Source organism: Salmo salar, chromosome ssa13 (genome assembly GCF_905237065.1).
Source record: "Salmo salar chromosome ssa13, Ssal_v3.1, whole genome shotgun sequence".
Classification (NCBI taxonomy): domain Eukaryota; kingdom Metazoa; phylum Chordata; class Actinopteri; order Salmoniformes; family Salmonidae; genus Salmo; species Salmo salar.
The window spans coordinates 59,392,101-59,411,708 of NC_059454.1; the positions used below are offsets into that span (position 1 = coordinate 59,392,101).

The window sequence follows — 19,608 nt, forward strand, 5'->3', positions numbered from 1 at the left end:
ACACCATAGTGTGGGGGAAATGCTGTCTAAAGCTCCTGTGGCTGTATTAGAGAGGACTTGACTGGTTTGAACTGGACCTCTTATCTCCAATAATAATAGCATCAGCTGACACCCGCCACCGATGTGTAAACATTCCTCCAGACTCACATGACCAGAGTCTCTGACTCTCTATCACACATCTTCAACCCTTTTGGCATTGCGCTGTCATGGGTTGCTGCAATGTACTTTGGTGTTGACAACACCCCAACTGCTTGACCTGTATCACCCTTGTGTCCAAATAGAACATGTGTATTTACTTTAACAACCTATTGTAAATGTTTGCATTAAAAAGCAATATGAGTTTATTGGATAGAGGCCACAATTAGCTAGGCCTGTCCATGCAACAAGTGTGGGTACTATGTTAGTCATTGCCATTCAATGCATTCTGCAGCATGATTAAGGTTTAGATCGCTCCTGTGTGACCCCTGTCACATGATGGGTTTTTTGCCTGAGGATATTGTTTCTCCCTAGAGAGGTGGAGAGCAAGTTAGAGTGAGTTAGCTTGAGAGGGGGAGAGCTAGAGAGGGAGGGGGAGGAACTAGGTTGTACAAGCTAGAAAGAGGGTGAGCAGTGAGTGAGCTCGAGGGGGGGAGGGAGTGGGTGCTGCAGAGAGAGAGGGAGGGAGGGGGAGGGAGGGAGAGCAAGAGTGCGGTTGCAGCTCCTGCTCACGAGTTCCTGAGGAAGTCATATGACAGGCACTCACATGTACCAAGCCTTTGTGTACTCTATCAGGGTGTGGCGAGACATTTGTTTGATGTGAGCCATTACTAAAGCAAAGCAACACACGCAGTACAGTATAATAGGGTGCCATTCTCTGCAGACAAATTAAGTCACATCACATGGGGGGGATAAGATTTGTGTTTTAATCTGTATGGATTTAAGACGAACAGAAATGACTTCGAATGCTCTGACATCAGTCTCATTTCATGAGATACAGAAAGCCTCTATGTTGGTTGTGTTTGCTTAGAAATACGAGATAAAGCTTTGATAATGGCTTGATTTTTATTTCATTTATTATTTACATTTAATGTCACTAACACTTGTTTCTTAGGAAATTCCTCAATGCACTGTATTTGTTATTATCATTATTTAAGCAATGTATGTCTATAAACATCAATCATTCAAACATGAACAGAAGAACATTTTTGTCGCTGTATGCGCATATATTTTTGGGGCGAAGATTGTACCGCTAAACTCTTGAATTCCATCCGGGTGTGTGTATGTGTAATTATACTGTCAGACAATTCCTATGAATGTGCCCTCTGTGCAAAATATATCCAGTGTTTGTTTAAAGATCAGTCAGAAGCTCATCAAACTTAGGACAGAGGCAATATGCTTCTTATTTATGTGATAGGCCATGACAAATACTAGTGGCAAAAGTATGTGGACACCTGCTCAAACATCTCATTCCAAAATCATGGCCATTAATATGGAGTCGGTCCCCCCTTTGCTGCTATAACAGCCTCTACTCTTCTGGGAAGGCTTTCCACTAGATGTTGGAGCATTGCTGCAGGGATTTGCTTCCATTCAGCCACAAGAGCATTAGTGAGGTCAGGCACTAAGTTCCAATTCATCCCAAAGGTGTTTGAGGTCAGGTCTCTGTGCAGGCCAGTCATGTTCTTCCACACTGATATTGACAAATCATTTCTTTATGGCCCTCGCTTTGTGCAAAGGGGCATTATCATGCTGAAACAGGAAAATGCCTTCCTTAAACTGTTGCCACAAAGTTGGAAGCACAGAATCATCTGGAATATCATTGTATGCTGTAGCGTTAAGATGTCCCTTCACTGGAACTAAAGGGCCTGAACCATGAAAAACAGCCCAGACCATTATTCCTCCACCAAACTTTACCGTTGACATTGGGGAAGGTAGCGTTCTCCTGGCATCCGCCAACCCAGATTCATCCATCCAACTACCAGATGGTGATGCGTGATTCATCACTCCAGAGAACGCGTTTCCACTACTCCAGAGTCCAATGGCGGCGAACTTTACACCACTCCAGCCGATGCTTGGCATTGCGCATGGTGATCTTAGGCTTTTGTTCGGCTGCTCGGCCATGCAACCCCATTTCATGAAGCTCTCGACGAACAGTTATTGTGCTGACGTTGCTTCCAGAGGCAATTTGGAACTCTGTAGTGAGCATTGCAATCGTGGACAGCCGATTTTTACACGCTTCAGCACTCGGCGGTCACGTTCTGTGAGCTTGTGTGGCCTGCCATGTTGCGGCTGAGCCGTTGTTGTTCCTAGACGTTTCCACTTCACAATAACAGCACTTACAGTTATAGCAGGGCAAACATTTTACGACTCTTTTTTTATACACCCGTCAGCAACAGGTGTGGCTGAAATACCTGAATCCACCAATTTGAAGAGGTGTCCACATAATGTTATGTATGTATGTATGTATGTATGTATGTATGTATGTATGTATGTATGTATGTATGTATGTATGTATGTATGTATGTATACGCATTTATGTATGTGAATGTATTATTTGTTTGGTCCTCCCCCAGCAGAAGATGTGCAGTAGTGAGGCCCAGATGAAGGTGTTTGGGAAGTGCTGCCAGCTGAGGCCTACAGGGGGCAGCTCCAGCTCTCTAGACAGCTCCTCCTCCTGCGCCTCCGAACCCCGGGAACCCAGGGAACAGGGCCTGCGCTTCCAGGTGAGAACATACTGTTGGATAGAGAGGCGCACTTGGCTCAAGGCCTGTTTTGGCATGCGAAACACTATTGGAAAGGAGATTTAACTCTCTAGTACATCTCTATGGGTAAGAATGGTCCCTCTGACACCTCACACGCTGTTCGGATAGATGGGCCACAGCTCCTCAAAGCATACCACTGAGAGCTATTTCATGATCAAAAGACACTGGCTTGAACCCTAATAGTTTGACATAAAGGGTTTCCCTATTGCCTGGGGCAAGTAAACTGAAGTCACTCCATGGACAGTTTTTTTTTTATATATACATGCATGCATACATACAGACATACAGTTGAAGTCGGAAGTTTACATACACTTAGGTTGGAGTCATTAAAACTCGTTTTTCAACCACTCCACAAATTTCTTTTTAACAAACTATATTTTTGCCAAGTCGGTTAGGACATCTACTTTGTGCATGACACAAGTAATTTTTCCAACAATTGTTTACAGACAGATTATTTCACTTATAATTCACTATCACAATTCCAGTGGGTCAGAAGTTTACATACACTAAGTTGACTGTGCCTTTAAACAGCTTGGAAAATTCCAATGATGTCATCGCTTTAGAAGCTTCTGATAGGCTAATTGACATAATTTGAGTCAATTGGAGTTGTGGATGTATTTCAAGGCCTACCTTCAAACTCAGTGCCTCTTTGCTTGACATCATGAGAAAATCAAAAGAAATCAGCCAAGACCTCAGACTAGACCTCCACAAGTCTGGTTCATCCTTGGGAGCAATTTCCAAACACCTGAAGGTACCACGTTCATCTGTACAAACAATAGTATGCAAGTATAAACACCATGGGACCACGCAGCTGTCATACCGCTCAGGAAGGAGACGCGTTCTGTCTCCACGAGATTAACGTACTTTGGTGCGAAAAGTGCAAATCAATCAATCCCAGAACAACAGCAAAGGACCTTGTGAAGATGCTGGAGGAAACAGGTACAAAGTATCTATATCCACAGTAAAACGAGTCCTATATCGACTTAACCTGGAAGGCCGCTCAGCAATGAAGAAGCCACTGCTCCGAAACCGCCATAAAAAATCCAGACTACGGTTTGAAGCATGGGGGTGGCAGCATCATGTTGTGGGGGTGCTTTGCTGCAAGAGGGACTGGTGCACTTCACAAAATAGATGGCATCATGAGAAGGAAAATTATGTGGATATATTGAAGCAACATCTCAAGACATCAGTCAGGAAGTTAATGCTTAGTCGGTAATGGGTCTTCCAAATGGACAATGACCCCAAGCATACTTCCAAAGTTGCAGTAAATGGCTTAAGGACAACAAAGTCAAGGTATTGGAGTGGCCATCACAAAGCCCTGACCTCAATCCCATAGAAAATGTGTGGACAGAACTGAAAAATCATGTGCGAGCATGGAGGTATACAAACCTGACTCAGTTACACCAGCTCTGTCAGGAGGAATGGGCCAAAATTCACCCAACTTATTGTGGGAAGCTTGTGGACGGCTACCCAAAACGTTTGACCTAAGTTAACATGACATGCGTTTTTCTGGATTTTTTTTTGTTATTCTGTCTCTCACTGTTCAAATAAACCTGCCATTAAAATGATAGACTGATCATTTCTTTGTCAGTGGGCAAACGTACAAAATCAGCATGGGATCAAATACTTTTTTCCCTCACTGTATATGGTTCTCTGCATGAATAGCTCATTTACATTTGAGGGCAAGTGATCAAAGTGTTTGGGCAACCAAAAAAGAAATGCCTTTCAGACTTTAATGTCAATCCAATGTATTATGTTAGTCTTGATGGCAGAAAACAAGTAAATTGTATGGTTCTCTCTCTTCTCTCTGTTCTCCTTTCCCTCTCTCCCCCTCTCCTCTCCTGTCTCTCAGGGGTCACGGTGCTCCTCTGACGCCAACATGTTGGGGGAGATGATGTTTGGCTCTGTGGCCATGAGCTACAAGGGCTCCACACTCAAAATCCATCAGATACGGTGAGATCCAGGGGAGGGGGGGGAGATTGTGTCCCACAGAACTTTGAACTGAAGATCTAAGAAATGTACACAGCAGCTGTGTTGATGTGATTTCATTATTGAATCGTGGAATAATAGTGAAGACATAACTATGAAATAACACATATGGAATCATGTAGTAACCAAAAAAGTGTTAAACAAATCACAATATATTTTGATTCGTCAAAGTAGCCACCCTTTGCCTTGATGACAGCTTTGCACACTCTTGGCATGTCTTCAACATTATTCTACAATGTAGAAAATTGTGAAAATAAAGGAAAACCATTGAATGAGTCCAAACTTTTGAATGGTACTGTACATCACATGTCAGGAGCACCAAGTCATCATGAATTTCCCCCCCCTCTTATTTTTCTCGCCCTTTCTCCCTTGTCTGTTGACAGGTCGCCCCATCAGCTGATGCTGAGTAAAGTGTTTACAGCCCGAACAGGGAGCAGTGTCTATGGCAGCCTTAACACGTAAGCCCTACTACCACCTTCCCTCATGTATCTTTCTCTCTCTCTCTCTCTCTCTCTCTCTCTCTCTTCACTCTCTCTCTCCTGTCTTTCTCTCTCCTGTCTTTCTCTTCCTCCTCTTTCTATACTTGCTCCATCTTCTCGATCTCTTCTACTGATGCCCTTTGAACCTGTGCCATTGTCTGTGTGCTCCTGGCAGACTGCAAGACAGCCTGGAGTTCATCGGTCAGGACCCCAACGCTCTGAGGCCAGATCAGAACACTGTGGCCAACGGTCTCCTGGGAAACATAGGTAACCACAACCACAGTACAACTGACTGGTCTGGCACCTACAATGTCTCACACATGAATGGATGTATACTGTTCATATCGACACCTATGGGTTTATTTTATTTTGGTTGTGCTGAAGCACTGTTTTGTTTATCTATCATGTCTTTGTTTATCGTTTTATCCATGCATAGACACAGTTAACTTCCAAAATAAAGGAAACGCCAATATGAAGTGTCTTAATAGGGCGTTGGGCCACTGCAAGCCGCCAGAACAGCTTCACTGCGGCCTTGGCATAGATTCTACAAGTGTCTGGAACTCTATTGGAGGGATAGGACACCATTCTTCCACAAGAAGTTCCAGAATTTGGTGTTTTGTTGATGGTGATGGAAAACAGTCTCAGGCACCGCTCCAGAACCTCCCATACCTGTTAAATTGGGTTGCGATCTGGTGACTTGAGAGACACACACACACCCTTGAAAACCCCTATGCTCCTTTGAGACCCCTCTTTCAAAGTCACTGAGAACTCTTCTTCTTTGGTAGCCAAAATGAATGGGCCACTTGGCATTTTTATACATTACCCTAAGACTGATTTGAATGTTAATTGCTTAATTAACTCAGGAACCACAATTGTGTGGAAGCACCTGCTTTCAATATACTTTGTATCCCTCATTTCCTCAAGTGTTTCCTTTATTTGGGCAGTTAACTGTATGTGATCTGTGTTGCAAATCTTTATCAGACACTGGCTCTCTTTTTACGTGTGTTACATGTAAATTGACTTTACTTGAATTGACGTGTATTCTCCAGGCAAACTGTTTGTTCCCTTTCCTTGAACATCCATTTCTGGACAGTTTAAAACAGGTTGAATTGAATCTGCCAAGAGTTCTCCACTGAAGCCTGTGCCTCTTGAGATTTATGACGCAAACACAGATCTTTTGGCAAATTCATCTCTTGTTTTCTCTCTGTCATCCCCACAGAAAATACACTCTCTACAATTTCGGAATGTTTTCTAAAAAGTATTTCGCTGTGAGGTTGTATTTTCTGTGCGGGATCTTGGTCCACCTGACCGACTACTCTCCGTGGCAACTAAACATATCCGACAGACGTTGTGGTCACATTGTGGTCCCGGACTGCTCCAGGTTGTCCGTCTCCCGTCAGGGTTAGAGTGCCTACATGGTAGTCGGCCTCCTGCTTCTCTACTAACAGTGGTTCATGTCCGGTTTTGTTTTGTCTCTTCTCCCTGTCCGTTTTGTGCTGCGCAGGTTTATCTCAGCTCTGCAGCCCGCGTCGGGCCTTCTCTGAGCAGGGCCCTCTCCGCCTCATCAAGAGTGCCTCTTTCTTTTCAGGTTTGCGATGTGCTTGTGTGCTGTTGCATGCATGTGTACGTACGCTGCATGTGTCAGCAAGTGTATTACGGGGCATGGTCAATATCTGCTTTATGGTTGTTGTACCCCTCACTTTCCTCACTCCCTCCTACCCTCCGAACCATAACCTCTCCATCCCCCCTCCTCCTTTTCCTCCCTCCCGCCGAAACCTCTCCCCTTGTTTTAATGGAGTGGTGGCAGGGGTGGTAATTTACGTATAAATAGCCTCCCTGTGACCCTCTGTAAGCCACTGCTAGGTGGCACGGCATGTTGCTCCCTAGCTATGCTATAGTGGAATGTTCATAAGGTGCGGGGTGGGCATGGGGCAACGGCGCATTGCAGCAAAGCTTGTGTTGATTTGACCGTAAATCATATCAACAGCACCACACCAAACAATGCCTTGGCCACCACATCGTTCTGCACTCGTAACTTATGGCGTGAACTTTCCCTTTGTCATTTAGCCTATTGTGTTCACGCCGAGGTAAACCTCTGCGAACGTACATGTTGTTTGTTGTGTATCTCCGATGCTACTGCTGCTGCACCTGCTTCAACAGAGTGGGGTTAGAGTGAACACAACAAACCACAGTACCCTAGTAGAGGGCCCTGTAGGAAGTATCTTGCACTGTGGCGGTATGTAATTGGTGGACTTGGTCATTGGGAAATGAATCTTCTGTGGTAGCGAATGTTGCCTCTTGCTTTGAGAGCGGTGGTGGGTAAAGCACTGGCACCCCTCCCGGCTTGCGCTCCTCAGTGAGCTGAGTCGACCTGGTCTGTTTCTCAAAGTCTTTCCCCTTCTCTCTCTCCCCCTTTCTCTCTCCTGCAGGCCACAGTAACCCCATGGATATGCCGGGCAGAAACCTGTACGACGAGAGAGACAGTGGAATCGCCAGATCAGGTAATGCCTATTAACTAAATCTAGGATTAACCTCGCTAGACACCCTGCACTGATCCTCAGCCTTATATGTCTCTCTGACATGTTGCGCCTCGGTTACTGGGTTTTCGTACTAGCTTCACCTCACTGGTGTGTCCTCTCTCGCTGAACCATCTCTAAACAAGAGTGCAATAACAACTAATGGGTTTAGATGAAGCCACATTCTTCTGGGTCACGGCTGTAGACCAGTCAGCTCCACACAGCATTTCTTTCTCTTCAAGGTCAAACTGGATTGATAGTGTCACCATGGCTGCATCCCAAATGGCACCCTGTGCCCTACACAGTGCACTACGTTTGACCAGGACCTTTCTAATGGAGGCATGACGCAGATGTTAACGGCCACCCTTTTTTCCATTCATTGACCCCCCCACTGCCACCATGTAGCCATCCTTCATGGGGGTGTGGAGGAGAGAGAGATGTTGGAAAATCTTGTGCAGTGGAAACTGACCCCCAGCCCTGGCATTGCCAGCATGAGAGGAATCTCACTTTCTGTCAACCACCCGCGTCACAGGCAGATACTTAAATATAGCACCTCCCAAAACCTGGTACTAGTAAATGAGGTTCTAATTTGGTCCCCTCTACCCCACACAGACACACACACACACAAAAAACTCCCTTTCTCCTACACCCATACACCTCCCTAGTCCTCAATCACAAACATTTGGCATGCCTCCATTGATCTATGCCTACGTGGTGCCTGGTATTGGGTCAGCTTTCCTTGTGACTGTGAGGTGATATTGAATGTCCCAGCCATGCTGTAATAATCAAGGAGGGCTGTGGGAAGCTGAACGAATGCAGTGCAGACGTCTGCTATGTGAGTTTTCCCTGTTCTGTTGTGTATGAGTAACCTTCCTGACTGACTCACTCTCCCTCTTCTTTCTCTGTCACCCTCCCCCTCTCTTCTATTCTCCCCTTTTGTTCTCTCTCCTTTCTCATTCCTCAACTCCTCTCTTTTGCTCTCTACACTTCTATGGCTCTCTGTTACTCCCATTTTCCCCTCTGTCATTCCTCTTCTCTCACTCGCTCTATCCATGCCTCCCTCCCTCCCTCCACAGCGTCTCTGAGCAGTCTCTTGATCACTCCGTTCCCCTCCCCGGGCTCCTCCCTCACCAGCAGCCAGGCCAGTAGCTACCAGAGACGCTGGCTCCGCAGCCAGACCACCAGTCTGGAAAACGGGGTCTTCCCAAGATGGTGAGACAGCAGCTCAACACAATGACACACATTCCCCTTCTGGTGTGTCCCCCCCGTCAGGGCCTCTCGAACGCCCGTGTGAAGTGGAGCCCCTGAGGACATCCTCAAATTCCAGCAGGCATCACTACTGTATATACAAATGACTGGACTGGAGGATCATAATACTGTGTGGGACCACTGGCCCCTCCCTGAATTCTAGCTACACACCGATCAATTACAGGACACCAAACGCACTGTCACTGGTGTTGACTTAATAGTACATGACCAGTTACAAATGACATTTAGGTATTTCATCGTATCGTTTATTCTAGGAGTTGTCCCTGTTGAAGAGTATTAACAAATCTTGGTGTTCTATCTATCCTGATTAGTGAGTGAGTACTATTGTCCTCCCCCTTTTCCAAGTTGAGATCTTATGTCATCTGTAAGGCATCATTTACCTCTCTACTTGGACTTTTGCCTGTTAAGAATACTGGCGTTCACTTCATAGTCACGATGTCTCTGTGTCCCCCGTAGAATTTATGTCTATGTTTTTTCCCCCTGCCCCAGGTCTGTGGAGGAGAGCTTTAACATGTCGGACGAGAGCGGCGCTCCTAGCTTGGGCGTGGCGAGAAAGAAGAAGATAGCCATCGGCGTCATCTTCCTCCTCTCCCAGGATGAGGAGGAGAACAGCAAGTTCCAGGACTTCTTCTTCTCCCACTTCCCCCTTTTCGAGAGCCACATGAACAAACTCAAAAGTGCCATTGAACAGGTGAGGAGCTGCTCCCATAGATATTGTTGTCGGTGTGTGGAGAACTCTCCCTGGTGTATTTGACAGAGATGGTAGATATACAAAATGATATGTTGTGAACGGAGAGAGGGAGGCATTCAATCAGACTTGCTCAGTGTGTTAAACATATACAATGTATGTTGCCTTGCAAAGAAGGGCACCTATGGGTAGATGGGTAAAACAAAATAAGACTGAATATCCCTTTGAGACTAGTGAAATTATTAATTACACTTTGGATGGTGTATCAATACACCCAGTCACTACAAAGATACAGGCGTCCTTCCTAACTTAGTTGCCGGAGATGAAGGAAAACGCTGAGGCAAATGGTGACTTTTTAAAACAGTTGTTTTATTGTTGTCCTGAATACAAAGTGTTTGGGGCAAATCCAATACAACACATTACTGAGTACCACTATCCATATAGTGGTGGCTGCATCATGTTATGAGTATGCTTGTAATCGTTAAGGACTGGAGAGTTTTTCACAGGCAAAATCTTACAGGAAAACCGGGTTCCGTCTGCTTTCCAACAGACACTAGGAGATTAATTCACCTTTCAACAGGACAATAACCTAAAACACAAGGCCAAATCTATACTGGAATTGCTTTCCAAGAAGACAGTGAATTTTCCTGAGTGGCCGAGTTACAGTTTTGACTTAAATCTGCTTGAAAATCTATGGCAAAACTTAGTTATCTAGCAATGATCAACAACAAAAATCATTTTTGAAAGAATAATGGGCAAATGTTTCACAATCCAGGTGTGGAAAGCTCTTCGAGAGTTACCCAGAAAGACTCACAGCTGTTATAACTGCCAAAAGTGATTCTAACATGTATTAATGTATGAATTCTTGTATTAATTCTTATCTAATCAAGATACATTAGTGTTTTTTATTTTTCATAAATGTTAAAATTGTTCTTCTACTTTGACATTTGAGTATTTTGTGTAGATTTTGTGACAAATAATTTTTAATACCACTTTGCAACACAACACAATGTTGAAAAAGTAAAAGGCTGTGAACACTTTCTGAAGGCACTGTATCCAGTCTCTGTTCTTGTCAGTGTGTGTAGTCTCAGGGGGGTCCCCGCTCTCTCTTCTCCCTCTCTAAGTACATGCCTCTTAACATGCCTCTGTTCTCATTTACAAGGCCATGAAAATGAGCCGGCGATCAGCTGATGCCAGTCAGAGGGCTCTGGCTTACAGCCGCATGGTAGATGGCCTCAATGAATTCAGGTGAGTTACTGTCATGTGTTTACTGAGACTGAAGCAAACCACACTGACAATGTAGCAGAGGCAAATCCCTTAGCTTGTTACCTAGGAGCCTGGGCAAGGAGGGAGGACAGGTGGAGGCATAATTTGTTGCCATAGGGACTCTTGTATATTTCCTTTTATGTAACGTATATCAAAGTGTCGGACAGCAGTAGATCATTAATCCACACCTTAGTTTAAGTTAGTGTGACGTAGATAGCTTCTGACCTTCCTAACAGTGGGCAGCGTCCCCACAGGGTGTTCTCACAAGCCCAGCCAAAATAAGCTCATTAATAATCTGCACTGTAAGCAGAGAGGGCGCATGCAGTCCCTACCTGTCCTGTCCACACTCGCACACGGTGACGACAGGCCAGCTACACCCCTGCTGCTCCCAATGCATGCTGGGAAATCCCCTGCTGCAGAGCCACTGATGCGGTGGGAGGGGAGGGAGAGACGTGTTGGGCACAGTGTGAAGGCTTCCCGTTGCTGCAGTCATATGCCTGCTGGCGCTGTGCCATGGCAACCCAAGCCCCCGCGTTGAGGAAACACGATCTCCCTCAGACAGTGTCCGGGGCTACCAGAAGAGTAAATAATATCAGTGCCATCAGCAGGAAGGCCAATATAGTTGAAGATTTATATTTGTGTTTGACCTTTAGGTCTCTGAGGTCATGGAAACATAATGGCGCAAAATGGAAGAAATGCTGCTTGATGACGAAGTCTGGTATAATACACACCCATACCCACAGAGGCAACATGGAAACGCATACAATGCCAATTGGATATCTTGTACGATTGGGATATGATGAAAACAGATCAAGAGTCTCTTCGTTCTTTGATGGACTTAAAATGCTCTGCCCGCACAACAGTGTTATTGAAGTCATATGGAATGAATGAAGTATAAACTTCGACTCAGTCGGTTTTATAAATGTCCAGTGGACTTGACATTCCTTCACGTCCGTTGCTGCCTTAAAGTTCACCTGGACAGCTGGTCAGCTGGCTTCCCCACGTCAGGGAAAAACCTCACTACCCACGCCCATGGGTTTTTAATAGGGTTCTTCACACTGGCGGCTGAGAAGTGTTGCTGTGATGAACTTTAGCAAAAGGTTCTGGATTTATGTGTTCGTTGAATAATAACAAAAGGTAGAGTGGGGTTGAAGGGATATTAGTTAGGCGATGTCTGCATATTTCCTAGCAGTGTGTCAAAATTATCCCAGTCAGTTGAAACCAAAATCTGATGTTTAACAACACTACTGTTGTAAAAGGAGACACAATATGCCTCCGGCAACTTTAGCCCTGGGTTCAAGTGGGGTTATTTGTGTTCATCTTTAGTTTCTGTGAATTTAATTCAGGGAAAGACCTTTTACAAATCATCGATCTCCTCACTACCTGTCATCTCCTTCCTATAGCTCTTGTTCGATAGTTACACTACTTGTTTTCCCTGCTCGTCAGCAAACATCTGGGACCTAAAACTATAATGCCGCACATTCCTCCATCCTCAGAGATGCCCTCAGTTCTGTGTAAAACTCTGGACTGCTTCCCGCTGTGGAATTTCCAGATGCTGAATTGCCTCAGAGAGAGGGTCTCCCTTGTAAGCAGGGCCTGGACTGAGAACTGTGGCCCTCTTGTTCACCCCGAGACAATGATGGCTTGTGTTTCTCCCTCCCCCTCTCCAGGACGACCATCGTCAACCTTTACACCATGCCCCGCGTGGCCGAGCCCGTTTGGCTCACCATGATGTCTGGAGCCCCCGAGAAGAACCAGCTCTGTGGACAGTTCATGAGGGAGCTCTCCCTGCTCATGGAGCAGGCTTCAAAGAACCAGTTGAGTGCTCCTGTCTGTCTGTCTGTCTGTCTGTCTGTCTGTCTGTCTGTCTGTCTGTCTGTCTGTCTGTCTGTCTGTCTGTCTGTCTGTCTGTCTGTCTGTCTGTCTGTCTGTCTCTTATGTGAGTGCTGTATGTGTGCAATAGTGAACGAGCTGATAAGTCAGGAATCCCTGCCAATCTATCTTCAGTTTGTTTTTGTCGAGGTTACAAAACCAAGCTTAATCATTTGCCAATGTAGCAAGACATCCATAGAACTCACTGTATTAGGATGCAGTAGTCTACTGCCACGTGATTTAGACTGACCAGTGACCACTATGATGTATCTCCGAATGATCATGAGTTCGTGAAGAGGGGAAACACGAGGCTGCGGAGGGGGTGGAGATTGAGGAAAAATGAGTCAGACAGAGAGTGGAAGCGGTAGACAGTGTCAGCGTCCAAAATGTCATCCTATTCCCTATGTAGTGCACTACTCTTGACCAGAGCCCTATGAGCCCTGGTCAAAAGTAGAGCACTCAATAATTCTCTCTCTTCCTCTTCTCTCAGGTTCCTCCCTGCCCTCCTGACAGCCATCCTCACCAACCACCTGGCCTGGGTGCCCACAGTCATGCCCAACGGACAGCCGCCCATCAAGATCTTTCTGGAGAAACACTCCTCTCAGAGTGTGGATATGCTGGCCAAGACCCACCCCTACAACCCACTGTGGGCCCAGCTCGGTAAGGACAGACCGAATGTTACCTGGGTTAGTAGAAATCGCGGTCTACTAAATCGGCTGGCCAGTGCTCACAATCCTTAAATTCCATCCCATCATGGCATGCATATTTGTCAGGATACTTTTTTTTTTAAGCTCTCAAATGGTATGAAAGTCATCATCACTCACTTCATGTTAAATAACATGGCAGAAATATCTCTGTATAGTCGACTATTAAAAGACGCTCCTATACGTAACAGTAACTATCTGTAAATACCAAATAGTGGGCTTCATTTTAGCACAGGCAACTTTAGTGTACAACTCCACCTAGTGGCTGAAAAGGATCAAACGCAGTACAGAGCACTGATTCCCACACTCTCCCAAAGGTAAAAGGGAAAGAATAAGTTATACACTTTTTACCACATTTTAATCTTTTAATTGTAGCTGTATATATGTAACAAAGTGAAAATTAGAAATATGTAGTTAATTGGGATGAACTGTAGTTAACTGTGGTGTTTGTTTTGTGCCTGTAGGTGACTTGTACGGGGCCATCGGCTCTCCGGTGCGTCTATCCAGGACGGTAGTGGTGGGTCGGAGACAGGAGCTAGTCCAGAGACTCCTCTACGTGCTCACTTACTTCATCCGCTGCTCGGAGCTGCTGGAGACCCACATGCTGGACAGTGCTGAGGATGAGGCTATCGTCATCCCCGGCTCCCTCATCACCACCTCGCTGCGGCGCGGGGAGGTGGAGGAGTCCGACTATGTGCTGGTCACCATGCACAAGCCTAGCGGAGACTACCTGAGCCAGGGTCCTGAGCCCCGAGAGGACAGCAGCTACCCCTCAGACAGTAATAACAGCCTGCAGAGTAGCACCTACACAGACACTGAGGCTGGCAATGGGCCTGAGGAGGAGGACGACGATGAGGAGGGAGACAGTAATAAGAACAGCCAGGGCTCCAAGAGCAGCGTCCTGCAGGCCCTGGCCCACTCCAGCCACAACACCAACGCTGTGCCCATCATTGTCCACACGGAGGATGATAGTGAGCCCGCGCCGCTGAAGGAGTCACCAACCTCTTGTGTGGATGCCAAGCTGGAGACGCTGGTGCGTGTGGGCTCAGCCTCCCCCAGGGAGCAAGCCTGTGTGCTCCTGGAGACCGAGCCTGAGGCAGAGCTGGAGGTCAAGGCCAGCCAGGAGGAGGTGACAGAGGAGATGCCCATCAAGGTGTTCCACTCCTCAGGGATACCACTGGAGAAGAAGCCCCCTGACAGGACCGTACCTGTACCTGTACCCGGCCCCTTTCTGTCAAACCACCAGGAGGAGCCTGCCACCAAAGTGCTGTTTCTTATCGGCGACCCCCAGTCCCCAGGGTCAGACACCGAGAACAGGAGGAAGAAGGTGGAGGAGGACATTAAGAAGCATAAGAAATACATCATGGAGAAACAGAGGCAGCAGCAGCTACTACATCAAGCGCAACAACAGCTGCTACAACAACAACATCAACAGAAACTACGACGACAACAACAGCAGCAACAGTTACTACTACAGCAGCAACAGTTACTACTACAACAGCTACTGCAACAAAAACAACATCAACAACAGCAGCAGCAGCAGAGTGGGAGCAGTAACGGTGGTGATCAGCGGGTGCAGTCCACAACTGGCACATCAGCGGACCAAACCAAGACCAACGGGGGGGGGGAGAAGACTCTGATGCGTGTCTCCAGTAAGATGCCCCAGTGGAACCCTGTCAGCGAGGAGGAGTGCTCGGAGCTGTTCGACGAATACTTCAGTGACGACAACCCTGTCGAGACCAGGACTATAGACGACGTGGCGAAACGCCTAGAGTTGTCGAGCGGCACAGACAAAACCCAGAAAGAGCTGCTGGACCCTTCGGGAGTCCAGAGCAGCAGTAGCACTAAGGGACAGGAGGGTATGGGACAGGGGGTTATGGGACAGGTAGGTGTGGGGGAGGCTGACGTCCAGACCAGGTGTAGGTGTGGCTCCACAGACACGTCGGAGGCAGGCTCCTGTCGGAGCTGTTCTGCTGAGCAGGACAAGGGCATTGTGATTTCAGTAACTGTCCGCAAAGGGGACAACATAGAGGACCAACAAAAGAAGGTGGCCCCGCTTAATGACTGGGAGATCCCCCGGAACGAGAGTTCGGACAGTGCGTTGGGGGACAGCGAGAGCGAAGACGCAGGGCAGGACATCCACAGGCAGAGCGAGAGCGACATCTACTACAGAGAGGATCAGGAACCAGACGAGTGGCAGGAGGAGGTGGAGGTCCCCTTCCCTGGGTGAGATACACTGCCTCTGAACCAATGGCTTGGCCACTTTCACACAGTATACGTCTTGAGTTTTACAGGGCATACTGATGTCAACATTAAAAACATTGTTTTCAACTCACATATCAACCTTTGTGACTTATGTGTCAGAATATGTTCTGATGTTGTCTATGCCATGTCTTAAATCAACAGGTCAAAGCTAGTGGAGAATTTCTCCAAACCGAGCATTGCCAACTTTGGGAGGTCCCTGTTCGGGGGGTACTGTCCGACCAACGTGCCGGACTTTGTTCTGCAGGGGATGCCCAACGATGACAAGTTAAGGCAGGGCCTCATGTCAGAATTGGCCCACGCTGTACAGGTAAAAGACTGCTATATACCTCAAGCACTAAACATCTGGATTGTGAGGCTTCGTGAGACCCTAAAGTCTAACTCACTTAATCATCTACATGCTGTATCTGGTCTGCAGCCGTCTGAGCCCAAAGTCTTCTCCTATTGGTTTTTTTTCAGCATCCAGTGTTGGATGAGCCCATTGCAGAGGCTGTCTGCATTATCGCAGACACTGATAAGTGGACGGTGCAGGTAGCCAGCAGCCAGAGACGAGCGACGGACAACAACAAACTGGGGAAGGAGGTCCTGGTCTCCAGCCTCGTGTCCAGCCTCCTCCAGTCCACCCACCAGCTCTACAAAATGAACGTCTCCCCCAACTTTGTAAGTTCATACAAATGCCAAATTAGCATGCAGTTTTTAGCAGTGTGAGTACTCCCTACTTTGGCTACTCGGTATCACAAACATCTAACAAGATTATAACTCTCCTCAGTGCATAATGCACCTTGAGGACAGACTCCAGGAGATCTACTTCAAGAGTAAAATGCTGGCAGAGTACCTGAAGGGACAGACTAGAGTGCACGTCAAGGAGCTGGGGATGGTCCTGGGGTGAGCAGCTAAACCGTTCTTATACAATGGCATTCCGTCCCAAATGGCACCTATTCCCCTATATAGTGCACTACTTTGGACCAGCGCCCTATGGGTCCTGGTCCAAAGTAGTGCACTATATAAGGGAATAGGCTGCCATTTATTTTCAAATATAAATGTTGTGATCAGTGTTCTTTCTGTTCTTAACATACTGCACTTTATTTACATCTGAATAACATTCACAGTAACAGAGTTAGGAGAATATAACCATGGCTTGTTGCTCAGCTATGTACAATAATCTAAGCATGGCTTCTCTTATCATTTCAGTATTGAGTCCAGTGACCTTCCACTGCTGGCAGCCGTGGCGAGCACTCACTCTCCCTATGTGGCCCAGATACTGCTATAATGGATGGAACCAAAGCCAGAGGTGGAGTACGACTGATACTGTGCTCTGGCCTGGCCTGACACGACGGCTTGACCCTGTCCGCTAACGCCCTGCTGACGTTCTCAGAGAGGGTCTCCTAGACACGGTGTGCATCCCAAATGGCATCCTATTCAAAAGTTGTGTACTATGTAGGGAATATTGTGTCATTTGGGACGAAGAAAGGGCCACCTCGATGGATGCGAGACCTCGGTGGATACTGCTGTTGCTGCCACTGGGCATACAAACACACTGCCACAAGGGGGCAGCCTAGCCCACAGTCTACTCTCCGCTAGTAAGTGCTGACGCTCTGTTGGCTAACTCCAGGCCAGAGAGGCATGCTGCTGCTGTGGAGCGTCCCTAAATCATTGTCCTCTTTGCATCCAGACTGTTTTAACCCTGTTAAAGGACAAGAAAGCCAAAGTCAGACATTTTCTGTTGAGTATGAATAATAAAGACAGCGATAATAAAATAGTTTTTTTTCTTTTTTCCCCCATGTACTATTTTTCTGTACAATCTTTAACCAGTTCATAGGAAGCAACGGACTCCGGAGATGGATAGGATGCATTTTTTTTTACTTGTAAATATCATAGAGAATATTGTCACTTTATGCCAATTATGTTTCTGTGTTTTTCATGTATTTGTTTACAAGTGTACTTGCCCTAAAATGTCTCTAAATGATCCATAATTCATTGGATTTCATTTGAAAATATACTACATCTTTTCACTAATTATAAACATAGGCCTAGAGGTCATATCTGGGTAATCGATAGTCATTTTAATTATTAACTGAGGTTGGAAAATGCTTAATGTGGCTTTGACATACTTTATCACAGGTACAACACTACCTCAGATCTGCTTTTTATAGTTGCCCGCTAGAAATGCCAGAGGGAATAATATTTTGTTATTTTTAATCAGAGGAATGTTCAAATAAAACTGTGTGAACACAATGCTGTGCTTTATTGAAAAGGGATGTTAATTGAATTCCTGAAAATGGGAAAATATTGTATTTCTCTTGAGTACAATGAGAGCCCATTTCTACTGCGGTATGTTGAAAATAACTAAACAATGATCTACATATATTTTCAAACTGAAATATTTTCACGGTTTAAAACTTTTTTATCCCTTTGCCACCATTATACCATGTTTACGGCTGTATTGAATGCTACAAAGGGAGAGTTTGTGGAATATATGTTAGCAATATGTGTATCAGTTCATTACACTATACTCCAATGTTTAATTATGGCTAACTTAAAAACAAAAACACTGCGTTTGATTTTACAAAAGCAAGAGGTGAAACCACAAATCAGTTTTGTTTTTTACAAATATTTTTACCAACCAAGAAATTGATGTTGCATTTGATTTCGAAGTACTTTGTCTGGAGAGAGAATGCCATACAATGGAGTCTCAGCGAAATGAAGTTGCCATGAGCAGCACCGGAGATAGTGTGATGCAAGACTTCGCTTTCACACAGTCACACACAGTATCTGCCCAGGTTCGCTTCTTGCTGTTTACAGCATGGTAGCCATGGCACAAAAACAGCTGAGAAGTTGAGCTTTGCACTTCAACACTCTTAGTTGTTGTGGAAATTGACCCGCTATGCTGTTTACTTTCTGCATCTACGTCATATCGCTGAGTCTACCTTTAATGGACATGTAGAGTGAATGGATCAGGGGCTTCTGAAGAATTTATTTTGCTGTAAAAAAAAAAAAAAAGTACATGCTTATCATGTAAGATGCTAGGCCACTGCAGGATATGTTGTACTTATTGCATTTTGTAAAACCCCTGATTATTTCTTGGAGGTATGACTTTATATCTACTTTTCTCTTTATACATGAATATGAATAAATAATTTAGTATGGTGTGTAATGATTAAATGTAAATTGTACATATTCATTTTATTTCAATATGAATTGTTTCTCCTTAAATTATCCTTTCCCAATTTTATGGGAATGTTGTGCAATAAAGATGCCAATGTTATAGATGCAAGTGTCTCAGTAAATACTTTCAGTATACATTTTTCATTTCAAATTCATGTTTCATTTCAGTACAAATTATGCCATTGAAGGAAATGGCGAGCAAACTAAGGAAAGTATTCAGACCCCTTGACTTTTTCCACATTTTGTTACATTACAGCCTTATTCTAAAATTGTTTTTTTCCCCCATCAATCTACACACAATACCCCATAATGACAAAGCAAAAACAATTTTTTGCTCATTTATTAATCATAAAAAAACACATCTACATAAGTATTCAGACCCTTTACTCAGTAATTTGTTGAAGCACCTTTGGCAGCGATTACAGCCTTGAGTCTTGGGTATGACGCTACAAGCTTGTGTCGTGTCTTTGGCATCATTAAATTGAAGACTGTTGTTTTATCAAATCAATTCTCTGTAATTATTACGTGTTTAAACTAATCATGTAAATGTAATTAACTAGGAAGTTGGGGCACCAAGGAAAATCTTCAGATTACAAAGTTATAATTTTCCAAATATAACTCTTCAGATATTTTAATATCTGATCAATTAGTGTTTTAATT

The 19,608-nt window shown here is 45.3% G+C and overlaps 1 protein-coding gene across 7 annotated transcripts in view; it reads left to right on the forward strand.

The window, feature by feature from the left end:
- LOC106567520 (folliculin-interacting protein 1) overlaps positions 1-19,052 on the forward strand; it is a 32,482-nt gene extending 13,430 nt beyond the window's left edge. For 3 of the 7 annotated variants that reach the window (XM_045693411.1, XM_014136851.2, XM_014136856.2), the window contains 16 exons: positions 2,550-2,699; positions 4,591-4,691; positions 5,111-5,185; positions 5,382-5,473; positions 6,711-6,794; positions 7,636-7,707; positions 8,799-8,934; positions 9,481-9,682; positions 10,842-10,927; positions 12,616-12,762; positions 13,308-13,477; positions 13,986-15,747; positions 15,928-16,093; positions 16,243-16,443; positions 16,553-16,668; positions 16,975-19,052. In XM_045693411.1, coding sequence (XP_045549367.1) covers positions 2,556-2,699; positions 4,591-4,691; positions 5,111-5,185; positions 5,382-5,473; positions 6,711-6,794; positions 7,636-7,707; positions 8,799-8,934; positions 9,481-9,682; positions 10,842-10,927; positions 12,616-12,762; positions 13,308-13,477; positions 13,986-15,747; positions 15,928-16,093; positions 16,243-16,443; positions 16,553-16,668; positions 16,975-17,053 — 3,633 coding nt within the window. In that variant the 5' untranslated portion in view covers positions 2,550-2,555 and the 3' untranslated portion in view covers positions 17,054-19,052. The remainder of the gene's footprint in view (positions 1-2,549; positions 2,700-4,590; positions 4,692-5,110; positions 5,186-5,381; positions 5,474-6,710; positions 6,795-7,635; positions 7,708-8,798; positions 8,935-9,480; positions 9,683-10,841; positions 10,928-12,615; positions 12,763-13,307; positions 13,478-13,985; positions 15,748-15,927; positions 16,094-16,242; positions 16,444-16,552; positions 16,669-16,974) is intronic. The other 4 variants (XM_045693412.1, XM_014136852.2, XM_045693409.1 and 1 more) reach the window with 2 other exon arrangements.
- Positions 19,053-19,608: the final 556 nt, after the last annotated feature.